The 27,841-nt window shown below is 41.3% G+C and overlaps 1 protein-coding gene across 2 annotated transcripts; it reads right to left on the reverse strand.

Moving 5' to 3' along the window:
- Nucleotides 1–27: 27 nt before the first annotated feature.
- Nucleotides 28–27,552, reverse strand: ncoa4 (nuclear receptor coactivator 4). 2 transcript variants are annotated; one of them, XM_085799323.1, is made up of 11 exons: nt 27,330–27,552; nt 18,203–18,329; nt 15,252–15,392; nt 14,225–14,316; nt 12,773–12,881; nt 11,295–11,375; nt 11,071–11,196; nt 8,824–9,675; nt 6,440–6,781; nt 4,341–4,433; nt 28–1,822 (listed from the first exon to the last, which is right to left on the reverse strand). In XM_085799323.1, exons 1-11 carry the CDS (start codon nt 27,365–27,367, stop codon nt 1,817–1,819), a joined length of 2,007 nt encoding a protein of 668 aa, XP_085655449.1. In that variant the 5' UTR covers nt 27,368–27,552; the 3' UTR covers nt 28–1,816. The 2 variants fall into 2 exon arrangements, with proteins under 2 accessions (XP_085655449.1, XP_085655450.1); XM_085799324.1 differs by lacking the exon at nt 27,330–27,552 and adding an exon at nt 25,379–25,625.
- Nucleotides 27,553–27,841: the final 289 nt, after the last annotated feature.

Consider the following 27,841-nt stretch of genomic DNA (forward strand, 5'->3'; position numbering starts at 1 on the left):
TAAAAAAACCAAAACATTTCTACTCGATGATGTCATTATGTTTTATTACTGCAGTAGAGAATCACAGACCACAGCAGAGAACTGATGACATCACAGAAGCCCCTCCCTCCCTCCCTCCCTCCCTCCCCTCCTCTCAAAAAACAAAACAAAAACAAAGTAAATCAAAAAAAAAAAAATCCAAAAAAATCAAATAAAACACAGCAGAGCTTCAATAAAAAGCACCAATCGCTGCTCAGTCACGACAGAGTCACGTGACCCGACTGCTCCGCTTGCTCATTTACTTCCTTCCATGATGCAAGGCATTCTGGGAAATGAGGTTCCTTCTCTATTAAAGTCTGTAACTGCAGGTATTTTGTGAATCGGAGCACATACGTAGATATATAAACACGTAGATGCCCATGCCCATTGACGCTTTACCATAGATAATATACAAGGAACTCCCTCCCAAGATGGCGGCCGTGCCTGACAAGCCCGAATGCGCCATCATCTAACGTGTATATACTGTATCTATAGACCAGAGCGGCATTTTTATGCAAATGAGAATGACTGATGCATTATGGGTAATTTAGGGGCAGCATCCGGCATTTTTACTGTAAATTGCACTCAGTGGCTTTTTGTGTTTTGATGGAGCGTAGACTAACTAACTAACAATCAATTTGAATGTTTTATTTTGTGTTTCTTTTGTAGCACTATGTCTCATATTAATTATTTTGACACCCTCTTTGAAACCCACCGTTCACGCTAATCTTGAAAAATTACAATGGATGAATCTAGCGGTATGCTCCTTTAGCCTCCCACAGTGATCAATGACTCCACACAGTGGCCAGAAATGTCTGACCCAGACATCTACACGTATTTGGTGGAATCAGCGGGGAGGTTTTGGCTCAGTGTTGTCTGGAAACAGCCTGTTAATAGACAACTTTTTGTTAGTTAGTTAGTTTGTCAAGAAGCCAGTTAGGCTGAACTTTTTTCAATGGAGGGATGCCAGGATTACCCAGGATGCATCAGTCATTCTCATTTGCATAAAAAATGCCGCCCTGGTCTATAGATAATATACAAGGAACTCCCTCCCAAGATGGCGGCCGTGCCTGACAAGCCCGAATGCACCATCTAACGTTTATATATCTATATATGGTCGGAGCAGACAGGAAGTGAACTCTGTGTTTCCAGCAGCTTCACAGGAAAAAAAAACCAAAATAAAAATAAAAGAAACGGAATAAAAGTCTCTTAGAAACAGCTGTTAAAATAAGATCCATTAAAATAAAGGCTACTTTATATTTTCATATATAATATATATATATAATATGTATATTTAGCTTTGACCCCTCCCACTCCCCCCGAGGCGTTGGCTCCGCCCACTCTAGCTTTGACTCCGCCCACTCTCCTCCCGTCAGGATCGGCTGTTTCCTGTCTGAACATCTTCATCTTCACACATTGATCAACTCATCAATAATAATAACTGATCACTTCCTGTCGTCAATAATCGGCTTCAAAATAAAAGCATCGGCTTCAAAATAAAAGCGTTGATTATTGATTATTAACTAGCTGCTGATGGACAGGACTCGTCCGTCCTTCCTCCCGAGGTTTATTGATCCTCACAGTTTTTAGTGTCCTGATCAGTCCCGATTATTATTATTATTGATCCTGAGTGGAGGAGAGCAGCTGCAGCGGCGGCTCAGCGTTGTGATGTCACAGGAAGTAGTAGTAGTAGTAGAAGTAGAAGAAGAAGAAGGCGATGGTTAGATTGTTATCGTCGTGTGCGCTGATCAGCGATAAGGTGAGAAGAAGAAACGCGGCGGTCGTTGTGGTGGTGTCGTCACATCTGGAGGAAACAGAAACAGACAGAGACACGAGGTGAAGCAAACTTCTCTGTAAAAAAATTCTAATAATTTGTGATATTTAAGTAAATAGACGTGCATAATATAAAAAAAAGCATGCAATTTATCATTTGTTTTCATTATTCTGAATGGGTATATGCCAATATGCAACCAAATAATCTCCAGGAGATTGTAGCTACAGTAGATACAATAGTGCATACACAATAATTAACCCAAATAACTTCAGATAAGACCAAACCAAGATAAGATAAATAAAATAAATATATTTCCATATAATAGTTTCCATTTTCCATACTTTTCCAGACCTGGAAATGTATCAAATCAAATTCCATACTTTTCCATACTTGCGTAGGAACCCTGAAATATGGACTTTTTCATTGTTACTATTTTTACTGTTAGGATCATGATTTCTGTTTGCTCATTCTCCTCTCGTTGATCTTGTGCTCTGTATTGTTTAGTCTGCTACTGTCATGATGTGGTGTCATGCACTTGGTTTTATCTTATACTGTTGATAACATGTGACCTGATCCAGCAAAATGAGTCGCAGTGACCTAAATTGAGGTTGATTTTGGTATCAATGGAAAGAGGAGAAAATAAGCTTTAAAATGATACCCTAGTCAAAGTCATACATTGGATAGTTTTTAAGATATGGCGATTTTAATTATGGTCTTCCACTCACTGCTTTCCATTGAAAACCTGAGAAAATTGCGTTCAAACAATTTAGAACGTCTCTGGTTTAAAGCCTTCTGTGAATCTGGCGTCTGTTCCTTACCATGTGATTACACGTACCTTGTAGAGGCACCGTTCAATGACCCTCGGAAAGCAGAATGTAACTATTCAGATGCTGTTTACAGCTCGTCTCTTTCATAAACGCTTCAGAAGATATTTCATGTTTTGTAAAACACAGGGTTCCTACACATTTTAAATTTCCAAATTCCATACTTTTTCCAGACCCTAATTTCCGGACTTCCACTGCAAAAAACTCAAAATCTTACCAAGAATATTTGTCTTATTTCTAGTCAAAACAAATCTCATTATACTTAAAATAAGACTCATCACATAAAAAGTAGCTTGTTTTACTTCTTTCAAGCAGATTTTCACTTGAAATAAGTAGAAAAATCTGATAGTGGAGCAAGTTTTTTCTTTCTTATTACAAGCACAAAAATCTTGTTTTCACTGGCAGATTTTTCTACTTATTTCAAGTGAAAATTTGTTTGAAACAAGTGCAAATTATCTAAAAACAAGATAATTTTTAGGTGATGAGTCTTATTTTAAGTGGAAAGAGATTAGTTTTGACTAAAAATTAGACATTTTGACAAGAAATAAGACAAATATTCTTGGAAAGATTTTGAGTTTTTGCAGTGTCTCAGTAAAAAAATTCAAATAATTTGTGACATTTGAGCCAATAGATGTGTTTCATGCTAATAAATTATACAATTAATTTGTTTTCATTATTCCGAATTTGTATGCCATTATGTAACCAAATAATTTCCAGGAGATTGTAGCTAGGTAGCCTACTGTACAATAGCGCCTACAAAATATGAATAAGACTGAATAAGTATTAAGATAAATATATTTCCATACAATAGTTTCCATTTTCCATACTTTTCAAGACCTGGAAATGTATAAAATCAAATTCCATATTATTCCATACTTTCCATACTTGCGTAGGAACCCTGAAAACATCTGCAAGCGTTAGCATGCTATGCTTGGTTTAGCATCGATGCTACCGCTCAGCTAAGCATCTGGTCCCGTACTACGTGATTACACGTGGCTACCCTTGTTGTCATAAATGCACCATTCAAGGCCCCTCGGAAAGCGGAGAATCTCACGATTCAGATGCAGTTTACAGCTCGTCTCTATCAGGTTCAGAAGTTATTTAGTCTAATGTTGTGCTCCTCTCTAGAGGGTTAAAAGTTGTCCTAAGTCAGCTTTAATCGTCATTTACGTGCCTTTCCTCAATTATCTGGACTATGAAACTTTGGGAGATAGTTTTTGAATGTCATTGCTTTGAAATTAGCAAAAAAAAAATGTCCGTTATCAGCTGATTATCTAAAAATAGAACGTTGCGACTTCCGACTCATTTCGGCAGGGCGGGTCACAAATATGGACTTTTTCATTGTTACTATTTTTACTGTTAGGATCATGATTTCTGTTTGCTCATCCTCCTCTCGTTGATCTTGTGCTCTGTATTGTTTATTATGTTATATGTATTGTTGTCTGCTACTGTCATGATGTAGTGTCATGCACTTGGTTTTATCTCATACTGTTGATAATATGTTCTGTATTTTTAGATTAGCTGCCAATGGACTGGTGTTGGAAAATTAGCACAAGTGCTCAAGCAAAGCATCTGGTCTGTCCACTGGAGCAGTCTCAATGTATTTGTGACGTCCATATCAAATAAATTAACATAACATAACATAACATGTAATGAGACAAAGCTTCTTGGCTCTGACGGGTGAAGTGAAGACGCCGTTTCACTGTTTTAACAACTCGACTCACCTGGACGGGCGCTCTGTGCAGCCACTTCTCTTTGTCTCCGCCCACTTTCATACAGGAGAACAGGTCGCAGACGGTCGGCAGCGCCAGACGCTCCTGAGGACGGAAACAAAAACAACATATACATCTATGAAAACACTCGGGGTTCAGACACATTTTAGCCAACAAGTTTCTCTAATCCGTCAATGTATGCATGAAATATAGGAATAAAAATATGTTAAAAAAGCATGTGCTCCAACATGCTTGAGCTTTACACCGCTGACCAGTGATGGGAAATAAACGGCGTTACCAACGGCGCTACTTCTTTTCAGTAACCAGGAATCAAACAAGTTACTGTACCATCAGAAAATAAAACACCTGTTTAGAGAGGAGCTATGTGTAAGTCCAGTCGCTTTTCCTCTGTGTTTTTCTAACCCTCTGTCTGGCCATGTGCATTTGTTGACAACGAAGCTGGCGAGAAATCAATAAATGGAGCGGTGGATGACGTAACTGTCATAAACAAAAGATTACGGGTGGGTTATGGAGCGCGTTTGTGTCGCGGTGCCGCAAAGACAGAACGTTACCAGACAGAGTTGTTTTAGAGGGAAATACAGAGACTGTTGATGAAAAACTGTCCCTGAAGGCAACGCGCATCAGTGGTTTTGCATGAATTTCCCTCTAAAACAACTCTGTCTGGTAACGTTGTGTTATTATCTCATAGCGTGGTGAATGTGCAGGTAACAACTTGTCCACCAGAGCGTTGTGGAGTTGTTGGATTGTGTATTTGATGAGTTTGTTGAGGGGAAACCAAGAAATCCCATAATGAGCCTCCGTAGCGTAGCTCTGAGCAGCTCACGGCTCTGCTCCGCCGTTCTAAAAACAGCTTGCACCGACAATTAAAGGTAACGAACGACTATAGGGATTATGGTAATGGGCCAATTTGCCAAAATGTTGAACTATCCCTTTAATAGTGTGCACTTATATACCGTAAATTCCGGACTATTAAGCGCACCATGAATATAAGCCGCACCAGCTAAATTTTAAAAGAAAATAGATTTTTTACATATATAGGCCACACCTGAATATACGCCGCAGGTTTTTCATGTTGTAACATGACATATTTACACAGAAAGACAGTACGCGGAAGATGTGTGGAACTATGCAAGTCCGCTCGCTTTTCCGCTGTTTGGGTTACGCGCCACACTGAGGAAGACGTTGTCGAAACCGGTTTGTGCATGTTAAGCGCCGACGCAGTATGAAATAAAAGACAATGAGAGGGACACGAGTGCTGCTGGCCTTTCTTTTGTTTCTTTGGGTTACGCGCCTAGCCATGTGCATTTGTTGACAATGAAGCCAGCGAAAAATCAATAAATGGAGCGAGGTGGATAACATTACATAATACGATGTTACGGCGCGTGTGCATTTGTGTAGTAACCGTCATGAACAAAAGATTATGGGTTACTGAGCGCGTTTGTGTTGCGGTGCAGCAGAGACGAGAGCTGGGACACCGGGGCAGCGACCAGGTAGCTACTGTAGTGATGTTGCAAGGTTGGTTTTCAGCCGTGAGACGCCAGGTGAAGACAGAGAGCCTCCGTTCTCACTCGTAACAAGTCACAAGTCATGTAGCGAGTTAAACCATCACAATTACTCCGGAGCTTTTTAATTAAGGTACAAATGTAGCAGAGCCACGGGGGAAATCCTGCTTAGTTCCTGACATGCTTTTTTTTTTCAAACTGTGCCTGAAAATCGGCAGTACGGCACCAACACGGCATCAACACAGCACCAACAGACAGTAACATGCCTGGTCAGAAAATAAAATACTGCACCAAAACGCAAAACCAGTGTCTTCTTCGGAGGATAATCTTTCCCCACATGTCTGTCTCACTTGCGCTTCCTGCTAGAGCGCCTCCCGGAGGCCGTTAGCCAGTAAAAGTCTATAAATTAGCCGCATCGTTGTACAGGCCGCAGGGTTCAAAGCGTGAGAAAAAAGTAGCGGCTTATAGTCCGGAAATTACGGTATATAAAGTGTTAGCGATACTTTTTGTTTTGTTTGGACGTGTCTTTCCCTTGGTGTTTGTGGGAAGAGGAAGTGTCTCTGCTGCAGTGATGATGATGAAGGTTACCTGAGCCTGACTCCTCTTCTTCAGCAGCCACTTGTCCTCCTCCTCCTCAGCAGGAGCAGGTGAAGGAGCAGGAGAAGGAGTCTTGGTGGGGAGAACCCAGAGGTCCGGGTCCAGAGGATGCTGGAACGGAGAGGAGGAGGAGGAGGAGGAGGAGGAGAAGGAGGAAGGATGTTTGAACTCTGAGCTGTGCTCCTCTCTGCTGGCCTTCTCCGCCTCAGGAAGCATCCAGGCAGAGAGGGAGGAGGGGAGCAGCTTCAGAGGAGTCCTGCAGGAGGAGGAGGAGGAGGAGGAGGAGGAGGAGGTGTTGGTGGGGTGCAGCCAGGCCTCCAGGATGGCCTGAACCTGAGGAGAGAGGAAGAGGAGGAAGAGGAGGAGCAGAGTGAATCCACAGGTACCAGAACAACTGTCCTACAAAGGCAAAGTGCAGTAGCGATCTGTAAAAATGCCAAACTGAGAAAAACAGCTTTTTGTGTTTTTCATTGTCAGGTTTAAGCATCAAATTATGAATAACTACCAAGTCTATAATTGATTAGATAAAGGTGGAGTGAATTAAATTTATTTTATAGTTTGTCTTTCTGACCAATTTTGACCGTTTTCTGGCAGATACTGCACTTTGAGTTTTTGCAGTGTAGCTAAGCCAAAGGATATTTGTCTTATTTCTAGTCAAACAAATCTCATTCTACTAAAAATAAGACTCATCACAGTAAAAAGTAGCTTGTTTTTAGACACTTTCAAGCATATTTTCATTTGAAATAAGTAGTAAAATCTGATAGTGGAGCAAGTTTTTCTTCCTTATTACAAGCACAAAAAACTTCCTTTCACTGGCAGATTTTTCTACTTATTTCAAGTGAAAATTTGTTTGAAACAAGTGAAAATGATCTAAAAACAAGTTAATTTGTAGGTGATGAGTCTTATTTAAAGTGGAAAGAGATTAGTTTTTGACTAGAAATAAGACATTTTGGCAAGAAATAAGACAAATATTCTTGGAAAGATTTAGAGTTTTTGCAGTGTACTGCTTTTTTGGATGGAAAGCAAAAATAAAAAGCCCAATAACTCTGGAAATTTTAGCAGCACCAATATCAAATTCTACCAGATTGAAGAGAATATGCCATAGTACTTGTGATTGGTCAAAAAAAAAAACCTGATCCAATCCGTGACTCAAAACCGTTGCACCTCTACTGTCTTTCCACCTCTAGACTCAAAAAAAAAAGACTAAGATTTAGATTCTCAACATGTGCAGGTCCAAATTAATCTAAACTTCATGTGCAGTAACAGTATTTTCCGTCACTAAAGTTCGTTTTGTGTTTTTCTTTATTTAACCTGCTAATTCTTCCATACCATGTGCAATAATAATAGGTGACCCTTTAATCTACAGGCCGCTAATTACGTCATAATGTCTAGAAATAGCCTAGAAATAACAGTCCAATGGTATTTCATAGTGATGTTGAGAAACATAGTGAAGAAATAACAACTGATTGTGTAGAAATAACCCAGAAATGACGACTTGGTGGAGAAAAAAAATGCAAAGCATAAAAAAAGCATGTGTAATCTTTTGCCTTTGTGAAAAACATGACATTACTATGACATTGACTGTTATTTCTAGGCTATTTCTTGACAATTAATTGTTATTTCTTGGCTATTTCTTGACATTACCATGTAATTAGCGGCCTGTAAATTAAAGGGTTACCTAATAATCATTAACACGATGTCACAAGTTCAAGTTGAAGCAGATTTTCTGACCATTTAAAAAAATTAAATAACAAAATATATAGCAATAACACGATTTTTCTCCTCAGCAGGTAAAGAGTTAAAGCCTCATTAACATGTTTTATTCTGTCCGTTACCTTCAGCAATAATAATAATAATAGGTGACCCTTTAATTTACAGGCTGCCAATTATGTCATTATGTCAAGAAATAACAAGTAATTGCGTCATAATGTCTAGAAATAGCCTAGAAATAACAGTCCAATGGTATTTCATAGTGATGTTGAGAAACATAGTGAAGAAATAACGACTGATTGCGTAGAAACAACCCAGAAATGACGACTTGGTGGAGAAAAACTCAACAAAAAAAGCAAAGCATGAAAAAAACATGTATAATCTTTTTCCTTTTTGAAAAACATGACATTACTATGACATTGACTGTTATTTCTTGGCTATTTCTTAACAATTAATTGTTATTTCTAGGCCATTTCTTGACAATATCCCGTAATTAGCGGCCTGTAAATTAAAGGGTGACCTAATAATCATTAACACGATGTCACACGTTCAAGTTGAAGTAGATTTTCTGACCATTTAAAAAAAATTAAATAACAAAATATATGTGCAATAATACGATTTTTCTCCTCGTTAAAGCTCATCAATGTGTTTTATTCTGTCGGTACCTTCTGCTCCTGCTCTCTGAGGTGCAGCGTGGGCGGGGCAGTTTTCACCGGGGCGTTCTTCTTCTCTGTGGCGTCGGCGTCATTCTTCTCCGTCGTCGTCACGGGAACGCCGTTCTTGTCCCGCCCGTCCTGCTGCAGCAGCCAGGCGTTCAGGGCGCCGCGGCCGCAGTTCTCCTCGCACACGCACTCGGAGTAGGCGGAGCAGAGCTCGTTGGCCCGGCAGTTCTGCTGCACCGGCGCCAGCTGCTGCAGCCACGCCTCCAGGGCCGTTACCGGGGCAACGGCGGGGCTGGAGGCGTGGCTGGAGGCGTGGCTGGAGGCGGGGCTAGAGGCGGGGCTAGAGGCGGGGCTAGAGGCGGGGCTAGAGGCGGGCGGCGTCTTCAGGCACTTGAGCTGCCCGAGGTTCTCGATCTCCACGGCCGAGGTCTTGGTCTGGCAGCAGGAGGAGCAGTCGCCGGCGGCAACCGGGCGGCTCGGCGCCACCAGCCAATCAGAGGACGACCAGCCGGCGTCGAACGGCTTCAGCACCTGCCGCCACCGCTCGGCGTCCGTCATGGTCTCCGTGGCAACGGTGGACGGAGTGATGAGCCAGTCGCCCAGCTCCTCCTCCTCCTCCTCCTCCTCGCCGCCGTCACCTTCCTCCATCTTCTCCTCCTCGCTGTCGTCGAGGGTGACGATGAACTCCGACTCGTCGATCTTCTCGATGGAGAAGGAGGAGGCGGAGCTGCAGTTGCTGCTGGTGCGTTGCCGGGCGACGGGCGGCGCCTGGTCCTGCAGCAGCCACGCCTCCAGGTCGCGCAGCTGACCCCAGGCCTGCAGGAAGTCCATCGAGGCCAGGACGGGACAGGACGTCTGCAACCAATCACCCATCAATCAATCAATCAATCAATCAATCATCAGCTTTTAAATGTGAATCTGTTTGTACATAGCCTCACGTGTCTGTTAACTCCGGACAGGAAGTTTTTTTTAACTACAAATGCTAAAGTCTCTTTTTCTCCTTTTTTTACATCTTAATCTATAACACAAGGACGATAACTCCTCCTTTACTAACCACGGAAATAAAGAAAACAGATATAATGCTCAAATAAGATGAAAGAAATATTTAAATAAAGAAAGTTGACAATTTAATAGAAATAATGATCTGGGTAGGGGTTATAAAGAAGTATATAGTTTATGTTCAAATGTGTTTTTATACTGAAAAGTTACTGCACACTTCCTGTATGAAAGGAAATGAGAAATGCTGTCGAATGAATTTACAGTTATCATCATTATCAAAACTCAATCACACTGAGGAAGGGGAGAAATAAATTTACTTTTTACTTCTGCTTTTACTTTCTGTAATATTTTTATATCATAATAATTATTTGTGTTTAATTTTCATTTTAAGGGCTCAACTTCCTCTTTTTTTTAATATATTTGTTACATCTCATTTAACCCTCCTGTTGTCCTTCTGGGTCAAATTGACCCAATCCGTTCCCTTCCTCCATCGTTCCTTCTTTCCTTCCTTTTTCCCTTCCTTCTTTCCAAAATCATTTTTCCATTTCTTCCTTCCTTCTTTCCCATCGCCCATCCTTCTGCTTCCTTCCTTGACCTATTCTGTTCCTTCCCTCCATTTTTCTTTCCTTCCTTTTTCCCCTCCTTCCGTCCTTCCTTCCTCCAGTTTGTACATAGCCTCGTGTCACCTGGTGTCTGTTAACTCTGAATTTTTCTAGCGGATCCGGAAATCACCAAATTCACCAAAATAAAAGTGTTCACCAACATAAAACTTATAAAATAGAGATTAACTTGTAATACAATAGAAGCAAAATGTTAACTTAACGGCTCGGGGTCTTTCTTGTAAATTATATTCCTTAAATGAAAGAGTTTCACCGCATTTTATTAGCTTGGTGCTTTTATTTTGACGGAAAGGCCTGTCTCTCTCGTCCTTACCAAAACAGCGAGTCAACGGCCCCAGACTACTCCCACAAAAAATGATTTATAAACTCTTCCTGAGTTCAAATATTCTTGCTGTGTTGTTTAGGAATAAATATGAACATGTTTTCTTTGCATTATTATTATTCAAGGTCTGAAAAGACTTGATATATTTTGTTATTTAGACTAGTTTAGTCATTTTCAGCCAATAGAAGCTCTAAATGACAATATTTTTATTTCAATTTTGGGAGAAATGTTGTCGGTAGTTGATAGAATAAAACAATTTTTTTTAAATTTAATTTTACTCAAACACCTATAAATCTCTGTGTCGCTTACCTTGCTCTCCTTGTGTGCCATCAGCCAATCCTGGGGATTCTTGCTGGACTGGTAGCCAATAGGAGCGCTGCTGCTGGTTGGACGGTTTCCCAGCAGCCAATCACCCAGAGCACCGACCTCGGTCTTCTGCAGAGACACACACACACACACACAAACATCAGTCCAGTTCACACACACACACACACACGTAGCTTCCTGCTCGAGGGGGAAGGGGGCGGAGTTACCTGTTTCTTGGCTGCGATTGGACAGTTCTGCATCTGACCTCTCTGGTGGGCGGAGCTCTGAGTGGACACGCTTTCAACCAGCTGCAAACAGGAAGTACAGAGTAAATATCAGCACCGTATGTACAAGCGATGGCTCAGATTTTTATTAACCCAATCTGTTCCCTTCCTCCATCCTTCCTTCTTTCCTTCCCTTTTCCCTTCCTTCTTTCCACAATCCTTTTTCCCTTCCTTCCTTCCTTCCCTTTTCCCTTCCTTCTTTCGACAATCCTTTTTCCCTTCCTTCCTTACTTCTTCTTCCTTCCTCTTTTGATCCAGTTGACCTGGTCTGTTCCCTCCCTCCATCTTTCTTTCCTTCCCTTTTCCCTTCCTTCTTTCCACAATCCTTTTTGCCTCCCTCCCTTCCCTTCGTCCTTAATTCTTCCTTCTTTTTTGACAGAATCTGTTCCCTCCCTCCCTCCATCTTTCCTTCCTTTTTCCCTTCCTTCTTTCCTCCCATCGTTCCCTTTGTCCTTCCTTCCTTCTTTTTTCCCCTTTGTCCTTCCTTTCATCTATCCCTTCGTCCTTCCTAACTTCCTTTTCTTCCTTCCTTGACCCAGGAGGACAACAGGAGGGTAAAGACAGACAACTGTAACATGACAATGACAAGGAGCATAATAACAAAGCAAAACTGTGAAATTTGAAGATGCAGGACGACATTTGGCCGATCGTCCCTCTTAGTGCAAGGTAGAAAAACACCTATGGAGTTCTTTACCATCAGAAATTAAATCCCAAACAGAACTAAAGAGGTTTAGTGTTAAAGTTAAACATTGGCTTAAGCAGCAGCAGAAATATGAACATTAACTTCTCTCAAGTCACTGTAAACACAGCACTTTATTAATGTTTATTGGTAAATTTAACTTGTGTAATTGTTTAATCTGAATTTTGCAGCTGTGTTTATTTATTCATGTTACCTATTTCATTTCATTTTGATTTATTTCATTCATGGTTCTCACATAGTTGCACATATACATTGTGTTCACATTTTCATCATGAATGAAAAGGAGCAGGATGAAGAAAAAACATATAATACCTGCTCCTCTCTGTTGTTACAAATTTCATTGGCTTACTTCAACACCAGTATTATTCTCTGTTTCAAAATATTAAAGATAATGAAACATAGTAATGACAAAAAAACAAACAAACAAAATAACGGTAAACACCACTCATCTATCTATCTTTTTCTTTTTTTTCCCCTTCTTTTTCTCTTTCTCCTTCTTCTTTTTTGTATTCACTGTATTTGATCCTATTCTAAAGCCTGATCAGGGACAACGACTGCAAATTAGCTGAAGCTACTGTTGACGTCTTGTATGCATCACATTTTCCCATTTTTTGTGGCAATGTTGTTATGTATAATCCCTGTTAAATAAACATTAAAATAAAATAGATAAATGGTCACATTACACCTACATTGTGTGTGTGTGTGTGTGTGTGTGTGTTACCTGTGCGGTGATGCTGCCGAACGAGGTGATGGCCTGTCTCAGAGAGCGAGTGTCGGCATGGAAACTCATCTCAGGCGTTTCCTCTGGTGTCAGACTCAGAGACGACAATCTGCACACACACAAACACACACAAAGGAGGAGAAAACACACACACATCGGTTAACACCTCACACACCTTCATCATCATCATCATCATCATCAAACACAAAGACAGGAAGACGCTGCAGCCTCTTTGGATTCCTGCAGCTTTTATTGTGAAGGGTCGTCCTCCTTGGCAACACTCAAAAAGAAACTACTTCGTCAAAATTAACAGAACAAAAAAAAAATTGGGTTTGACTTTTCAATTTTGCCTTTTCTTTTTCTCTTTTTTATGTTTTATTAAATTTAATTTATCTGTATCAGTTTTTTTCTTTTGCTTCGCTTTCTTTTCTCACCTCTTTCCATTTATTTATTTATCTAGTGTTGTTATCATTACTACTACTATTATTATTACTATCATCATCTCCCCTTATCTTCATTTCTTTTCCTTTCTTTTTTTTAATTTTGTTATTTCTCCACCAGGCTATATACAGGAATCTTGAAGTTAATTTTTATACCTTTTTAAGACTTTTTCAAGTCCTTCTCAATATTTTTTAATACCTCACCGCCACTTCAAGCTGTAACCATTTACATCAGTGACACTTTTAACTTAACAGTTCTAGTTTGTGGTGAAGACTATAGACCACTATGATACAACAGTATTCAAAAGAGGCTAGGATAATAAATAAAAGGCAAAGTTTATCAAAAAACAAAAAAACATTGCTCTACTCAAAAAGCAAAAACAACAATCTTCTTTTCTTTTTTACGTACCGGTTCATCTTTGGTTTTTAATATAATGAATAAATTCACACACTTTTACAATGTTTTTTAGGACTCAAATTTTGAAGGTATTTTTTCTGAATTAGCTGTCCAAGAGTTTAAGACTTTATAAAGTCGTGAAAAGACTTTTTAAGGGTCTTAATTTTCCCAAAATTGATTTATCGCCTTTTAATACTTTTCAAGATCCCGCGGATACCCTGTCCACCTTGCACAAGGTTTGTGATTGTTATTTCTTCACTGTGTTTTAATTATCCGTTAGGTCGAGGTGAGGTCGTGTTATAAGCCTTTCACCTGCACATTTTGTCTCGTATCTTTCTCACTAGTAAGGGAGAAAAGTAAATGTTATGTTCCGTTTTAAATGTGCAAATAAATAAAGTCTAAAAGTCAGAGGTGATGACATCATCAGGAAGTGGAAACTGCAGCTATTTTGAGCCGATAAGTAACGAATGACTGAGTGAAGGTGTGTTTGTTCACAGATTAAAGACCGACTGTTGATGATGCAGAGTGTGTGTGTTATTAAGAAAAGAGAAACAGTCATTCAGTGAATCCTCCTCATCCTCAGTGTGTGTGTGTGTGTGTGTGTGTGTCACTCACTTCTCCATACAGCTGGTCAGTTGGTTGTTGAGGTCGTTGCTGCTGTTCGAGTTCTGCAGCTGATGAGCGATCACATCGAACTGACCCCGGAGCTGAAACAATTCATCGAACAATAATCGATTATTAAATTAATCATCACTCATTTTGATCATCTAATAATCGGTTTGAGTCGTTTTTTTAAGAAGAAGAAAAAGTCCAAATTCTCTGATTGCATCTTCTTCAATGTGAATATTTCTGGTTTCTTTGTTCCTTTATGACAATAAACTGAGTCTCTCTTTGGTTTGTGGACAAAACAACAAGACATTTGAGGACGTCGTCTGGTGGTTTGAGAAACACTGATTGATGTTTTTAGACATTTTTTAACCTTAAATTGACCAAACAACTAATCGATTAATCGTTTAAATACTCAACAGATTAATTGATAATGAAAACAATCGTTAGTTGCAGCCCGACAGAAAATAACTAGAGAATGCATTTCCTGAAGGAAATACGGGTGAATGCTGAAAGCTGGAAGCTGAATGAGCTGAATAAATTGTTTCAACAAAATGGAAAGAAAATAATAATCATAATAATTGTTAGGGCTGTTCGATTAATCGATTTAAAATTGTAATTGCGATTATTTGGAATTGTAAAAATCGATTTTTTGAAATCGTAAAAATCGATTTTTTACTGACTGCTGCCTCCTTCCTCCCATCACGCTCTCCCACTGCTCTCCTCTCCTCACACACTGGAAACAAGCATGTCGGCATTTTGCTAAGACCAGCGAGGATTTTGTTGCCAAAAAGACCAACGGCCCTTTTCCACTACACATTTACATCTCTCACGGTCCATTAGGTCCATTTAAAAAGACACAAACAGCACACAAAATAGTTTATCAATCATTTAACAAAAAAATCGTAATTGTAAATCGATTTTTCAGAGAAGAAAATCAAGATTTTATTTTTGGGCAAAATCGAACAGCCCTAATAATTGTTATTGTTATTAAAAAAGCAAAAAAAAACAATATAATAATGAGAGTAATATTTACCCGGTGCAGTTGGTGCAGTTGCTGCTGCAGAGTTTCGGTCTTGACTTGTTCGAGCAGCTCGATCTGACTGAGCAGCCAGACCTCGCGGCAGCGCAGCGCCTCCTGCTGGCGGCTCACGCAGCTCTGCAGCTCCGAGCGAACCTGACAAAGACACACAGAGAAACGACACAGGACAGTTAACACGATCCACTCAGCTGCTGCTTCTTCTCCTTCTTCTTCACCGTTTCCAGAAGTTTAAAGCAGAAGTAAGCGATCCTTACGACTTTGTAGCGTTCCAGGCAACCCACTCGTGTTTTTCCGACCTGTTTTACCTGTGAAAGTCACTATAACGGCCACTCGTAACTTCTGACCCGTGAACTCGTACCAGATCGAACTGGTACGACTTCACAGGTCGGAAAAACACGAGTTACGGGTTGCCTTGAACGCACCATAACTTCTTGTCAGCCGATGGAGTTAGCAGTCCCCGCCCTCGTCATGGCTCTATTGGTCCTCGTCCCTACGTCACCACATTCACGCGCATCCCTTGGCTGCACACACAGAGAGGACTGCCCCTTTATGCCGTTCTCTCTCCTCATTGGATAAAACGAGTGACTGACAGACCCGTGTTTCAGTCCAAACACTCTATAGAAGTGATTGCTGTCGGAAGATACAACTATTTAAGACTTATATTAACACAAAAATATCACTTACTTCTGCTTTAACGACAAAATGATGAGTTGGAAAAAAAGAAAAACAGGAATTAAAAAACAGCTGCCGACAACTCGCTGACCTCAGACGTAGTCACACGACACAGTGGCAAACGACCAATCAGATCAAAACGAGCTCTTTTTAACAGAAAGCCGAGTCCAGAGTGGAGGAACTGAAGGTCTCAGGTCTCAGTCCGCCAGCGATCTGAGCTGCTCTCTCTCCTCCACTCTGTTATATACTCACTCTACCACGCCTCTTCTCTCTCTTTCTCTGTCTCTCTCTCTCTCTCTCTCTCCAGTCTTTTATATGCTGACTCTACCAGCTGGTCACGTTTCCTCATAAACTTACACACAAATAACAAGATCGGACCTGTCAATGGGTGATGATGGGAGCCTGGATTACCATGGCAACCGCAGGTGGAGGACAGAACAATGCGAGGGCTTGTGTAGGAGGTGTTTCTGCGACCACACACACACACACCTACACACAGACACACACGGTGAGTCAGCAGCCAGAGGATCAGAGGATCAGACTGATCCAGGACCAGCAGCTTCAGACGACGTCATCGTCTTCAAACTAAAGGACGAGCCCGCGCCGCTGAGTTACAGAGATCGTGATGAATTGATGAGTCGTAAACGTTGAAACGATGAGTCATGAAAACTGGATCGATTTCAGCTGATCCGAAACTTTTTTATTTACAATTTGATTTGCTGACAAAACAGTAGAAGTTAAACTTGTTCTGTTGTTTTGTTTTGTAACGCCACGTGAGCGAGTGCAGAGACCAGAGTCGAGTCGAGTTCACGGCTTCTTATCAGCAGCTGATTCAGCAGCTCAGGAAGGAAGCAGCTCGTTAACTTTATTTCATTTTATGGCTGTTTTTTTATTTTCATTTTTTTCCCACCAAAAGCAAAACGTGACGACGGCAGATTCTGAAAACAACAGCTGCACAGACTTCATCCAACACAGGCTGGATGGACCTCTGTAGACCAAAGAACCAGAACTAGGAATCAGAACTTAAGACCTCTTTAGACTTTAAAACCAGACCTCCAGACTTCTGTAGACGCAGAAACGAGAAACTTCAGACCTATTTAAACTGAGGAACCACAACTAGAACTAGGGATGGGCATTTCAAATAATTTTCTAACCGAGTAACCTAACCTGGTGTTACCCGGGTAACCGAATACTGTAATAAAAAATAAAATGACTTCATGTCTGACGGACAGAGCGCAGCCGGGGGAAATAAATGCGCTCTGTCCGTCAGACAGTCGCATCACTGACACACAGCGTCGTCAAACTCCAGTCTCTACTCTTATTATCCACCTGATATTTAGTCTAAGATGCACATATGGGGCAGATGTGTGCATGTTTATGCCGCGGAGGAGAAAACCTTTTTAAAAATCATTAGCAGTGCTTATTTATTAGTCCACACTACATTTTGGTGCCTTCGGTCCTCTCTGCCTCGCATCGTTTCTAACAGACTTGATGACACCTGTCGTCTCTCTCCCCCGACGGTTTAGGCCAGCAGAACCACCACAGATTCTTGTAAAAGGTTTGAAAGTCCGAGGCTCGATCCAAAAACGCTTTTACACAGCAAAAAAAAAAATCACGTTGCTTGATCCGAAACTGTTTGACACTACAAAAAGCCGAACCATGCTCCTCCCCTCTGGCACCCGCTTTAGTTTCCCCCGTCAGAACCAACAGATACAAATACTCATTCACCCCCACAGCTATCACCCTCCTTAATGCGGGGAAAAGGAGGTAGTCACGCAGTCACTTTGTTTTGCAATTACTTATTTATTATGGTTATGTCCATGTATTTTTAGATTTCGATCTATTGTTGTTTTATCTATTTCTTGTTGATTTTTATAGCGGCTTGTTGCTTTTTACCTGACATCATTGTTGTAGTGCTGTGCTCTTTGTCTCTTTGTCTTTCCATCCCCTTGTTGCCTGTCATGTATTTTAAATGTTGAAGCAGTTGCTGCAAAACACTTGCCCGTTTCGGGACAATAAAGGAATTTACTTACATGGCATGATAATGTAGTTTGATCCGACACTAGACTGCGCTCTAACGTGGCATTTTTTTAATCCTAGGTTAACCGGGTAATAATTCATAACCGAGTAGCAGATAGCCTACTCGGGTACTCGAGCACTCGGGTAACCGCGCACATCCCCAACTAGAACCTCTTTAGACTGAGGAACAGGAAGTTTCCTATTGGCTGCTCGCTCTCGTTGTTGATGATGATGATGATGATGAAGGTGCTCACCTCCCGGGTGTTCTCCCTCAGCTGCTGCTCGGCCTTCGTCACCCCGGTGACGGCGTCCTCCAGCTGACTCTGGGCCAGTCGGCACTGCTTCAGCCCGGCCGCTGCTGTGGCCTCGGCGGACGGCATCCTAGGAAACAGGAAACAGGAAACAGACGGCAAAGTGTCAAAATAAGAGACCAGACTACTGGACCCAGACAACAGTCGTCATGTGACTGTTTTAATTTAGCAGCACTGATCCAGCTGCACAGACTCTCAGTGTTTCTATTATTACCTCCTGTGGTGTTTAAAGGGGATTTTAACAAAACTCCAGCTCAACACAAAACAACCTCTTGTGTCTAAATCCCCTCAGGAGGTTTAACAAACCTCTCATTTCACTCCTCATGTTGTAATTTCTGTTTTCAGCTCTGATGGTGAAACAAAACACACACAAAAAAAACAAAAAAAAAGGAAGAAGAAAGAAAAGAAGTGGGGGGAAACACATGGGGACAGAGTTTCAACTTTCTCTTCTGTTTTCTTGGCCAACGCTGCAACTCTGTCGTCCTCTTTCTGCAACATTAACACTATTCACGCCATCACCTGATCTCTTCAGTTCCCTCGCCAGTTTAACACTTTACTTTCTGCATGAAGACTCTTTGTCAACTAAACACCGAGTCACAGGAGTCGTTTTAAATTAGGAAAATGTCAATGAACATTATTAAAGGAATAGTAGCATTTTTTTTTTTAAAGTGGGGTTGTATGATCTCCAAATGGCCCCTAAGTACTTTAATTGCAGTAGAAGACTCTCTGCACTCCTCCCGTTAGCAATGCCAGCCCATAATAGCCCTGCCCAGAGATTTACAACATACAGTGTTGTGAATGGACCCAAAAAAACGGCCTATTTTCGCGGCCTAAAAGAGGTTTTACCTGAAAAAAAAATACAGTTTCATTGTTCGCTATAATATAATTTTTTCCAGCCCTTCAAAGTGCAGGAAAAACACAGTTTTTATTTGGACCTAACCAACTGCTGATCGGCGGGCGCTAACCCTGGGCGGAGGGATACGTGAGTTGGTTAGGTCCAAATAAAAACTGTGTTTTTCCTGCACTTTGAAGGGCTGGAAAAAATTATATTATAGCGAACAATGGAACTGTGTATTTTTTTTCAGGTAAAACCTCTTTTACCCCTTGGTCGCACTGGACGCGGAACCGAAGCGCAGCGCCCTGGAGCGGAGGCAGTTTCAGATCGGCGTACATGTTAACCGGTCTGCCTGGTCGCACATCTCGCGCCGTGGAGCGCAGTGCGCGCGCCTACGGCGCTTCAGATCGGTTCATTTCTATTTTTCACGCGAGCCGCGCGCGCCGTCTGTCAAGCTGGATAGACCAGATCGTACCAGACAGGAAGTCGGGCACAGAAAAGGCGAGAGAATCCGGTCAATTTTCAAAATAAAATAAATAAAATGATGATTAATTAAGTTGTTGCTTGTCCGTCTATACATATTTGACCGTTGCGTCTGCACACGGGACACACACACACACATGTTTAAAATGACGTGTGTGTGGAAAACCGAGTGAATACGAGTATGAACGACTGCAGTCAATGTCTGACCGGCGCGGAGAGAGGAGGAGAAGTAGCTCCCAGTTCGACCACCCAAGCGCCCGAGAAGCCGCGCGCAGTGCGACCAAGGGGTCAGGCCGTGAAAATAGGCCGTTTCTTTGGGTCTGTTCACAACACTGTATGTTGTAAATCCCTGGGCAGGGCTATTATGGGCTGGCGTTGCTAACGGGAGGAGTGCAGAGAGTCTTCTACTGCAATTAAAGTACTTAGGGGCTATTTGTAGATCATACAACCCCACTTTAAAAAAATGCTACTATCCCTTTAAAATCTTTTTCTAATTTGGGTTATTTGTATTTTTCCACCTCCACAAACCAAATAAGGTGTCAAACAGTTCATGCAGAAGATAAGTGAGGTTCGACCTGGTTGATGATGTCACGTGAAGCCAGGTTTACAGCTTCAGGTGTTTCTCAGACGGCAGCTGACCACAGATCAGCTTCAGGTGACACACAGATGTTTGTCCACAGCTGCTTTGTGCGGTGCGACTGCCCACGGCCCAACTGGATCAAACCAGTTTAACCACCGAGCTATTTTCAGACGCAGTCGGCCAGACAGAACTCACAAATACAGAAACACCGGCTCAGTACTGCAGTATTCACAGAGAGAGGAGTACTACACAGATGCTGCTGGGAAGTACTTACAGTACAACCAAGGTAGGCCGAGTATCTCCAGATGTGGCCGAGTACTTGATGACCCAGAACCTCCGGACCGGGATGCGTTTGTGACGAGGAAGTAACTTCCAGATACCAAGTACTCGTACTGTGAAGTACTTCTTGGTACTGGTGTGTACTTCAAGATAAGTGAAGTATTTGCAGGTACTGGGGAGTACTTCCACACAAGTGAAGTACTTACAGTTACCATGCAATCCTTCCAGACAAAGGAGGTATTTCCACACATTATGGAATACCTCCGTAGAGTGAAGTATTGCCTGATACAGAGCAATACTTTTAGACATTGGAAGTACTTCCAGATACCCAGGAATACTTCCACATAAGGGAAGTTCTTCCAGATAACATGGTGTACTTCCAGATGGTTGAAGTACTTCCAGATAACATGGTGTACTTCCAGATGGGTGAAGTACTTCCAAATACCCAGGAATACTTCCACATAAGGGAAGTTCTTCCAGATAACATGGTGTACTTCCAGATGGGTGAAGTACTTCCAGATAATCCGGAGTACATCCACACAGAGTGAAGTACTTCCAGATACCATGGAGTATTTCCTGTAACAACGAAGTACGTCCAGGTGCCCCGGAGCGCTTTTTTGAACAGTGAAGTACTTCCTCATACCACGACGTACTTCCTGACACAAAGAAGTACCTCCAGATACCGTGACGACGTACTTCGGGACAACTGAGGTACTTCCATGTACCACTGAATCCTTCCAGGCAAGGGAAGTACTTCCAGATTCCCCGGAGTACTTCCTTGCACTGGGAAGGACATTCAGATACCATGGTGTGTACTTCCGTGCACAGTGAAGTACCCTCCAGATATCATGAAGTACTTGGAAGTACTTACAGATATCGTGGAGTACTTCCATGCACAGCCAAGGACTTCTAGCCTACCTCCGCCTCCTCTAGTACTCTGATGTGCGTCTACTGTCCAGAGAGTACAGAGCATTATAAAACGGAAAGGTGAAATCCGGCGATCTGATTGGCTGTTAACCGTGGTATAATGAGCATATACCACGGCTACTATTCTAAAGCCTAAGCTATCACCAAAGACGGTTTATAAACCAAGACCTTCCATGAGGAGTCAGCTTCCTGTATGATGTCACTAGGCTTCTGCACGGCCACGCCCCTTTAGGGAGACCAGAGGCAGCCTGGAGTGTATTGATTCCTATGGGACAATTTAATGTGAACACAGATTATGGTCTGTCCTTTCTCCCCACAGTCACTGAAGCAAATTTTGGACTCATTTTTCACAAGCCACATCTCTTCTGAACAGTTTGACACCAAAATGGCAACTTTCAGATGGACACATCAGGAGAAAATCCACTTTGTTCCAGACCTGTCTCTGTCTCTATCTCTACGACACACTCTCGCAAGATTTGGCACCGATCTCCTAGGCAACGTCAAACAAACGCCCGCGAACTCCCGTGAAAATGATTTAAATTATTTTTGTCATGCTAAATATGACTGTTAGTAGTGTAAATATTTAATGTTATCATTAGAAAATATAAAAATCTCACTTTCATCTACCTACAAATTGTATAAATCCACACACACGTTCACAGACGAGGTGGTGACGGTTGGCCACGCCCATTTAGAGAGACAGGAAGTGAAACCGTTTCATATCATTGGAGCAGCCGCTCATGGAGGATCTTTCCATTTATTGAATATCTTTGCCACTCCGCGTCCGGCACGTATGACTGGTATGAATGGAAGTTGTTGTCATGCATCCATGACAACGGACTGTTGCAGTCCGTAGCAAAAGACAGTCGATGTTTTTACGATGTTAAAAAATGGACTAAAGTAGTTGAATTCACATGTTTAAGGTTTAAACTTTCACCTCCGGGGAGGGTTAACAATAGTAGAGGGGACTGAGCAGTGACTTTCACCTGAAAAAAAGCGGAGGAAAAGACGAGATGCAGAGCTACTAGGAGCTAACGTCTGAGAGGTGGGACTATTTTTTTCACAGTGAGGCTATTTTATTGGATAATATGTCAGGGATGCAAACGGGTCAGGACCAAAAAAGAGAGGAATTGTCTGGCGTGGGGGGGGGGGGTGCTCACCATTAACAAATTATTACATTATAATATCATGGAAAAGTCAATTTCCAGTACTTCAACCACAACCAAGTAATTGAGTGCAGATGGACATAGTTTTCAGAAGGCCAACATTTCTATATTAAAAATGCTTAAAAAAAAAAAAAAAATCCTTTGCAATATTTCAATTTTGGAGATACTGAATTTTAGGTCTTCACTGAATGTTAGTCATAATTATTACTATTAAAATAAACTGAATAAATAAAGACATGGGATGTTTCATTCAGTGTGTAATGGACATATATATAATGTGTTAGTTTCACTTTAATTGAACACAATCTACATCGCGGAGGCGACGTCTTTCCACTTAGAGCTTCCTTCACCTCTGAAACGGGGCAGAGCTCCGTGGGAGACACCTGCCTGACACAGCAACGTAGAGAACCGTGCATGTCCGCGGCGCACAGCTCCATGGACATGCACGGGGGGAAAAACGGCGTCGCCGTCGCACCGACTGCACGCGGATACGCGCCGCTTTAATGAGCGCGCATGTCGCGCGTCTACATCGGAGGTGAATAGGTAGGCTGTTATCAGTAGTTCGCCTCAGTTTCACGTGATTGTCACTGTCAGCCTGTTAGATAAACATTTTACTGACCCCAGCTGAGACGCTGAGACCCCCCCCCCTCCCTCAAAACAAAAACTCTTCGGATCTGAACGATTCACACAAGTCACCTAATTGGTCATGAAAAAAGCGAGTTTCGCTTTTCGGCGCGCTGTTTGCATCCCTGATATGTATTTCTGTTTGAATAAAACTACATGAAATTGATTGCGTATCCCTCTTTTATATTGTCATTATTGGTAACCATTTTAGAAAAGCAATATATCACTTCAGTCCGTGGCTCATTGGGGCGTTGTTCGGCCCTCCGCGAACCCCCTTAGCCGTGGTATAATGAGCATATACCACGGCCTGTCGTGATATATTCACTTTAAAATACTGTGGTATACTTCTTGTCATCAATATAGTATATATTGGTGAGTCTGTTGCTATGGAAACTGCACTGATATGACACCGTATATTGACTAGCGAGGAGGTGGTTGGTTGGTTGTAAGTCAGCGAGGGTGCGGCGTGTTTTTCAGTATCAGCTGTGAACACACGTTCGGTCGCCGTCGGTGATAAGAAGAAGCTGCTTCACTTTCTCTGCAGGAAAACAACAGTCGACCTTCGGCCTTCACCTCGCTCACGCTCCGTGTTTACAACAGTCAGCACATTCAAAACGAGCAAAGAGTGAACTTGACGACCTTTTGTCACTGTCACATGGGGAGTGAAAACAAAAAAAAACGTCTGAAATTACAACCTCTAGACTCGAGCATTACCGGTAGTTTGTTTCCAATAATATGATATCACAGCTGTCTGAACATGTAATTCAAGATTTAAGAGCTCAGACAGCGTTTTAAAAATGAAAAACCTAACAACAGACAGCAGGAAAAATGAATAATACTCCAATAATATCACAGCTGTACAGTACAGTAAATGTTTGAGCTCTCTGAACATGTAATTCAAGATTTAAGAGCTCAGACAGTGTTTTAAAAATGTAAAACCCAACAACAGACAGCAGGAAAAATGAACAATACTCCAATAATATCACAGCTGTGTGGACTCAGGAGTAGCTACAGTAAATGTTTGAGCTCTCTGAAAATTTAATTCAAGATTTGAGAGCTCAGACAGCGTTTTAAAAATTTGAAACCTAACAACAGACAGCCGGAAAAATGAACAATACTCCAATAATATCACAGCTGTGTTTGTGGACTCATGAGTAGCTACAGTAAATGTTTGAGCTCTCTGAACATGTAATTCAAGATTTAAGAGCTCAGACAGCGTTTTAAAAATGTAAAACCCATCACCAGGCAGCCAGAAAAATGAATAATACTCCAATAATATCACAGCTGTGTGGACTGAGTACAGTAAATGTTTGAGGTCTCTGAAAATTAAGAGCTCAGACAAAAAAAACAAAAAAAAAAACGTCTGAAATTACAACCTCTAGACTAGAGCATTACCGGTAGTTTGTTTCCAATAATATCACAGCTCTCTGAACATGTAATTCAAGATTTAAGAGCTCAGACAGTGTTTTAAAAATTTAAAACCTAACAACAGACAGCCAGAAAAATGAAAAATACTCTGAATATTTCGACAGAACAAACCTGTAACTAAAGGGAAGTGTAGTTACTTCATGTAAAGATTATATAATCTAATTTCTAGAGTAAAAGGAGACGCCTTCAACTGAACTAAATGTCAACACCTGCAAACCACAACAGCTCATTTGCATATTAAACACTGTGGCAACAAGACAACCTTGGCTTATCCTTGAATAAATACAGTAAAAGAAAGTAGTTCCTCCACTTTCCTCCACTACTTTCAAATTCACAAACTAAAACGCTATGACTACTTCATCAATATGAAGCATTGTTTCAGGTAAAGCAGTAAATAACAAAGAATAAATCATAAAATAGTTAAAAGACTGAGTCAAAAAACCTAAATTAACCTCAATAAAGTACTAAATAAACAGTACTGCCATAAAAACACACAATGATACAAAGTGCAGTATCAGATCATCATGAGGCACCTGTTTCCTGCAGGATAAGCAGTTTTTAATTTGCATTAAAGGAGTATTTTTAGCTATAACCTAATGAAAACACAAATTAACTTTCTCCCTGTGTCTCTAGTCTGCAGAGTTTCCTCTCATAACTTCTCTGCAGCAGGTTTATGTATTTATTTCTATCTTATCTGCTTCTTCTTACACAATAATCCCCATGCAGCTCCATCAACAGAGCCATGTGCGAGATAACCCGGCAAAAAACACACACACACACAAAAAAAACACTCGTACCTCATGCCACGGATAAATCGCCTCGTAAAAAAAAAAGAAAATTGTAGATACAATCTGGCTTGTGTGTCCTCCAAAGCTCCGCGGCGGATACTGAAATGAAATAAACCCGGTCTTTGTTTGGCTTTTTCTTCCCTTCCTTCTTCTCGCTGCTGCTGTTTCTCTCTCTGTGAAGGTTCAGAGTTCAGAGGAGGAATGAGGAAACAGAAACACAGCAGCAGCTCAGCGCGTTCAGCTTCAGCCCGGCCGCCATCACTGCAGCTCCGCCCGCACGTAGGCTGCTGCACTCTCACCCCGGGGGGGAGGAGGGGAGGGAGGAAGGAGGGCCCAGTCGGCTTGTTCAATAATATTCAAGCCCCATATCAACACCCATATTACCCCATGATAGCAATTATAGCTCCGATAAGGACAGACAGAGCGCCGGTGTGTGCGGCTGATAACGTGACAAGCAGCTGTGACTATCTCCAGTCCAGACTCCCATAGAAAAACATTACATATGTATTTCCTCACAGGTTTATCTGGTGCAATAAACAGCTATAGGAAGAAATTCACACTTTCTCCTACATCTTAAAGATCTCCTGGTAAATTCAGCACACAAACCAGCCACCTATTGGCACTTTATTTTTCAGTAAAACAGCTATTTTAACAGTAAAAAGGTGCTGTAAACACAGGACACAATGCGACCAATCAGTGAAGGTGACATCTAGATTAAAAGTGCCACAATACAAAGTAAATCCACATACTGTATGTTTACTAAAAACTGAACTGGTCTCTGGATTCCCATATAAAAACATTACATTTGTATTTCTCACAGGTTTATCTGGTGCAAAGAAACAGCTGCAGGTACAAATTCACTATTTTTCCTAAATCTGAAACCACTTATCGGCAATTCATTTTTCAATAAAATAGCTAATTTAAACAGTAAAAGGTGCTGTAAACACACTGTCACGTCAGTAGGACAGTCTCACCTCTCTTTCAGGACACAATGCGACCAATATGTGAAGGTGACATCTAGATTAAAAGTGCGGAAATACAATGTAAATCCACATATATATAAAAACTAATGAGAATTTTGCAGCTGTCTCCGGATTCCCTTATAAAAACCATTTAGATTAGCCCTATTCATTCCTCCCATGTTTATCTGGTGCAATAAAAATGCTTGAGGAACAAATTCACACTTTTTCCCTAATCTGACAGCTCTCCTGGTAAATTCGGCACACAAAACCATCCACTTATTGCCATTTAATTTGTAATAAAATAGCTAATTTTAACAGTAAAAGGTGTTGTCAGGTGCCTGCGTCAGTGGGTCAGTATCAACTCTCAGACAATGCGACCAACCAGTGAAGGTGACATCTAGATTAAAAGTGCCGAAATATACAGTAAAGCCATGTAGTTTTAGTTTATAATATTTACTAAAAGCTGGTGTTATATGGAGCAAAACTTAACACATGTGCAGGCGATGCTAAAAGCTGAAATTGTCTAAATAGAGTTTGGTTTTAGACTTTTAGGAGACAAAGGTGAGTCTGTTTTTATTAAAGCTGAGGTGAAACTGTGCTACAGCATCGAGACTGGGTCATTACAACGTTTTAGATGAGAGAAAAACCTCGTTTATTGTGTGATGTTTTGTCAACCAGCTGGAGGTCACGCTGCCTGTTAGCCGAGCTAGCTTCGCTTAGCTTAGCCTAGCGATGCTAGCTACGTTAACGGACACCGTAACATCAACGAAAAGACGTTATTGAAAGGTAACGACATCAAAAACACACACAACAACGACTTTACAACCTCATTTTCAACACAAATTGGCAAAAAAACGCCATTAAAACAGATAAATAAAGGTTCTGGTGTCTGTAGCGGTCACAGTTAGCAACCGAGCTAACGATGCTAACAGCGGAGCTAACGATGCTACCTCCGTTGTCAGCGGGGGAATCGCCGGAGTGAAGCCGGTCTAACTCACCGTGAGCTTCGGCCGTGGACTCTCGTCTTCGATGTCATAAATAATCTGGTTGGTGACAAGTTGGACTAAAAAAACTAAACTAAAGAAGAACCTCCGCTCGGTGCCGGTTCTTCTCTAAAAAACACCGGCCGGGACCCAATGTCACGATTACGTCAAGGAAAGAAAGAAGAAAAAAAAAAAAACAATATGGAAAAGGAAAATGCTCACACGCAAACCGTGGAGCTATGACGCAAACGCCGCGGTCGGTGTAGGAGTTATCGCGAGAACTGAAGCAAGATCTCGTTATAGTTATTATATTCAGGTCAACACTGCCCCATGCTGACCATACTTCATTTTTAACATAATATATCATTTAATATGGTAAAATTTTTATATAATTCAAATGTTAGATTTAACAGGGTATATACAGGAATCTTGAAGTTAATTTTAATACCTTTTTAAGACTTTTTCAAGACCTTATCAATATTTTTTAATACCTCACCACCACTTCAAGCTGTAACCATTTACATCAG

Source organism: Trachurus japonicus, chromosome 15, assembly GCF_045865225.1.
Source record: "Trachurus japonicus isolate A0001 chromosome 15, Traja_1.0".
Taxonomy (NCBI): domain Eukaryota; kingdom Metazoa; phylum Chordata; class Actinopteri; order Carangiformes; family Carangidae; genus Trachurus; species Trachurus japonicus.

Coding starts and splice junctions, on each gene's coding strand:
- ncoa4 (XM_085799323.1), bottom strand. CDS start 27,367: ATGACATCGAAGACGAGAGTCCACGGCCGAAGCTCACG. Junction 18,330..27,329: donor GTCCACGGCCGAAGCTCACG/GTGAGTTAGACC, acceptor CCTGTTTCCTAG/GATGCCGTCCGCCGAGGCCA. Junction 12,882..14,224: donor CTGACCAGCTGTATGGAGAA/GTGAGTGACACA, acceptor GTGTGTGTGCAG/ATTGTCGTCTCTGAGTCTGA.